Consider the following 2,500-nt stretch of genomic DNA (forward strand, 5'->3'; position numbering starts at 1 on the left):
ATAGATGTGTGTATATAATATATATATACATATATATATATATAGATATGCGTGTGCAGCAGCGACGCGTGAGTATGCGTGGTCGATCATCACTTATTCTTACGCGCCCGCCCATATATCATTTAACGAGGAAGTAGCAAACGAATTGTTAGAAGGTATGTTATGTAAATCGGTTCGCGTATCTCTGTGCGTGTATGTATATATACATATACATATACATATATACATATATATATATATGTGCATATGTACATACATATATATGTACATAAATATATATATATATATATATACACACACACACACACATATACATGTAAGATGTATTTTGAAATTCTCGCGCTTTTAGGATAGTGTGTTCATGGTATCGTTACTCGTCGCTGATAGCGCCAACGAGTTGGCCATGAAATCGTTAAGATCGATCTTTCTTGCCTCGGGGTGTTTGAATTTAAAGTGCGTGCGCAGGTTATCGCTACGTGTGTACGTGGCACGACAGAGAGGACACTCAAACCTGCCGGGGAAGTGGACGTGGTAGTGGTTCCTGATGTGCGTCACGACCTTGCCGCACAGCTTGCACCTGTGAAGGTTGCAGCCGCCTGGCACCCGGTCAAAGGTCAGCCGCATGTGCCAGGCTTTTGAACCTGCAACATCAACACAAGACAAGTCACTTTCAAACTGTTTGGCCTAATCGACGCGACCTAAAAAACCGAGCCGCCCTTTTCTCACGTTATTCTTTAATTAGGTCTTTTTTTTTTTTTTTTTGTAATTTTTTTTTCTTTTCTTTTTCTTTTTTTTTTTTTTTTTTTTTTTTTTTGCTCTTTTCTATCTCTGGGGTTTTTTTTTTTTTTTTTTTTTTTTTCGTTTTTTGTTTTGTTCTGTTCTGTTCTGTTTTGTTAGGTTTAGTTTGTTTGTTTGTTTGTTTGTTTGTTTGTTTGTTTCATAGTTTTTTAATTTTTTCCTTACATTTCCTTGCTTTATCTTTTCTCATTTTTATCTTTTACCCTTTCTTTTCTAATACAATTCAAATTCAAATTCAAATTCAATTCGATTCGATTCGATTCGATTCGACTTGATTTGATTCGATTCGATTCAATTTTCCTCACACTAACACATCTTTACTTTTAATAGCTCGTTAATATATATATATATATATATATATATATATATATATCGTATCACTTTCTATCTTTTTTTTTACTTTTTGCTTTCTCTCTCTCTCCCTCTCTCTCCCTCTATCACCCTCTCTCTTTCTCTTTATCTATTCATTTATCTATCTACCTATCCTACCATTAATCGACTTTCGACTGGCTCGTAACGAGATCTCGATGTAACACGACTTCTATCGATTTAAAAAAAAAAAAAAAAAGAAAAAAAAAAAGGAAAAAAAAAAAAAAACAGAGAAAAAAGAAGAAAAAAAAAGGAAAAGAAAAAAAAAATGAAAAAGAAAAAGAGACAGAAAAAAAAGACGACGATCTCTCGCGAAGCGCGTTGGCGGCTCGTTTTTCTATATCCCTCCTCTACAGCCCCCGAACTACCCTCCTCATCTCGCCCGTTTTTATTTTTTTTTTCTCATCTTTTTTCCTTTCTTACTTTCGCGTTTCCATCTTTAATTACATTAGTTACCAATCTACGTTATAGTTCCAATTTTCATTTCGTTATCTACATTCTCCGCGTTTCCATCCCCTATTCCTACCACCCCCCCCCCTTACAACTTCCTATCACCTCGTACCGCCTCTTATTCACGTAACAAACCTTCCACGATTATTCTCATTCCTATTACGCGCCTTTTTCCCTTTCATCATAGCCTATGCAAATATACACATAATCATTTCCTTTTTTATTTTCGTTGACTTTGTCCTCTATTCTTTTGCTTCTTCTTTTTTATTTATTTTTTTTCTTTCTTTCCTCTTTTTTTTTCCTTTTTTTTTTTTGTTTTTTTTTTTTTTTTCTTATAAATATTATTGTTACTTTTTAGCTCGTTACGCGATTCTACCACGCTACGATACATTTCCGCGAAACCAAAAAGCAACCCCGACTTCTTTTTTTTTCTGGCCCCCTCTACTAACCCTCCTCTCATCCCTCCAACCCTCGAGTATCTACCACTCTCTCGACATGCTCTCACATTCTATTTTTTTACTCTTTTTATCTCTCTCTCTCTCTCTCTCTCTCTCTCTCTCTCTCTCTCTCTCTCTCTGTTTCACGGAGACCCTGTTTCCTATTCGTTTTTCTTTTCCATTTTTTTTTCTTTTAAAAAAATACCACGATCACACACACACACATATATATATATATATACTTCCTATGTATATATATAGAAATATATAAATATAAATATATACATATACATATATATATATATATAGAATGTTTTATTTTTTAATTTTTATTTGTAAGTTTATACACACAGCACCCACAGTTAGATATATATATATATATATATATATATATATATATATATATATATATATATATATAGAACACCACTCCCGTTTATAGTTAA

The 2,500-nt window shown here is 33.3% G+C and overlaps 1 protein-coding gene across 7 annotated transcripts in view; it reads right to left on the minus strand.

Annotated features, from left to right (window-relative positions):
• LOC124955579 (protein tramtrack, beta isoform-like) overlaps window positions 1-2,500 on the minus strand; it is a 76,156-nt gene that overhangs the window by 38,416 nt on the left and 35,240 nt on the right. The window contains exon 5 of one of the 7 annotated variants that reach the window (XM_047510191.1): window positions 1-641. This exon is cut by the window's left edge and continues 35 nt beyond it. The exons of the other annotated variants lie outside the window; for them this stretch is intronic. Coding sequence (XP_047366147.1) covers window positions 346-641 — 296 coding nt within the window. The 3' untranslated portion in view covers window positions 1-345. The remainder of the gene's footprint in view (window positions 642-2,500) is intronic. 7 annotated transcript variants of the gene reach the window in all.

Source organism: Vespa velutina, chromosome 18 (assembly GCF_912470025.1).
Source record: "Vespa velutina chromosome 18, iVesVel2.1, whole genome shotgun sequence".
Classification (NCBI taxonomy): domain Eukaryota; kingdom Metazoa; phylum Arthropoda; class Insecta; order Hymenoptera; family Vespidae; genus Vespa; species Vespa velutina.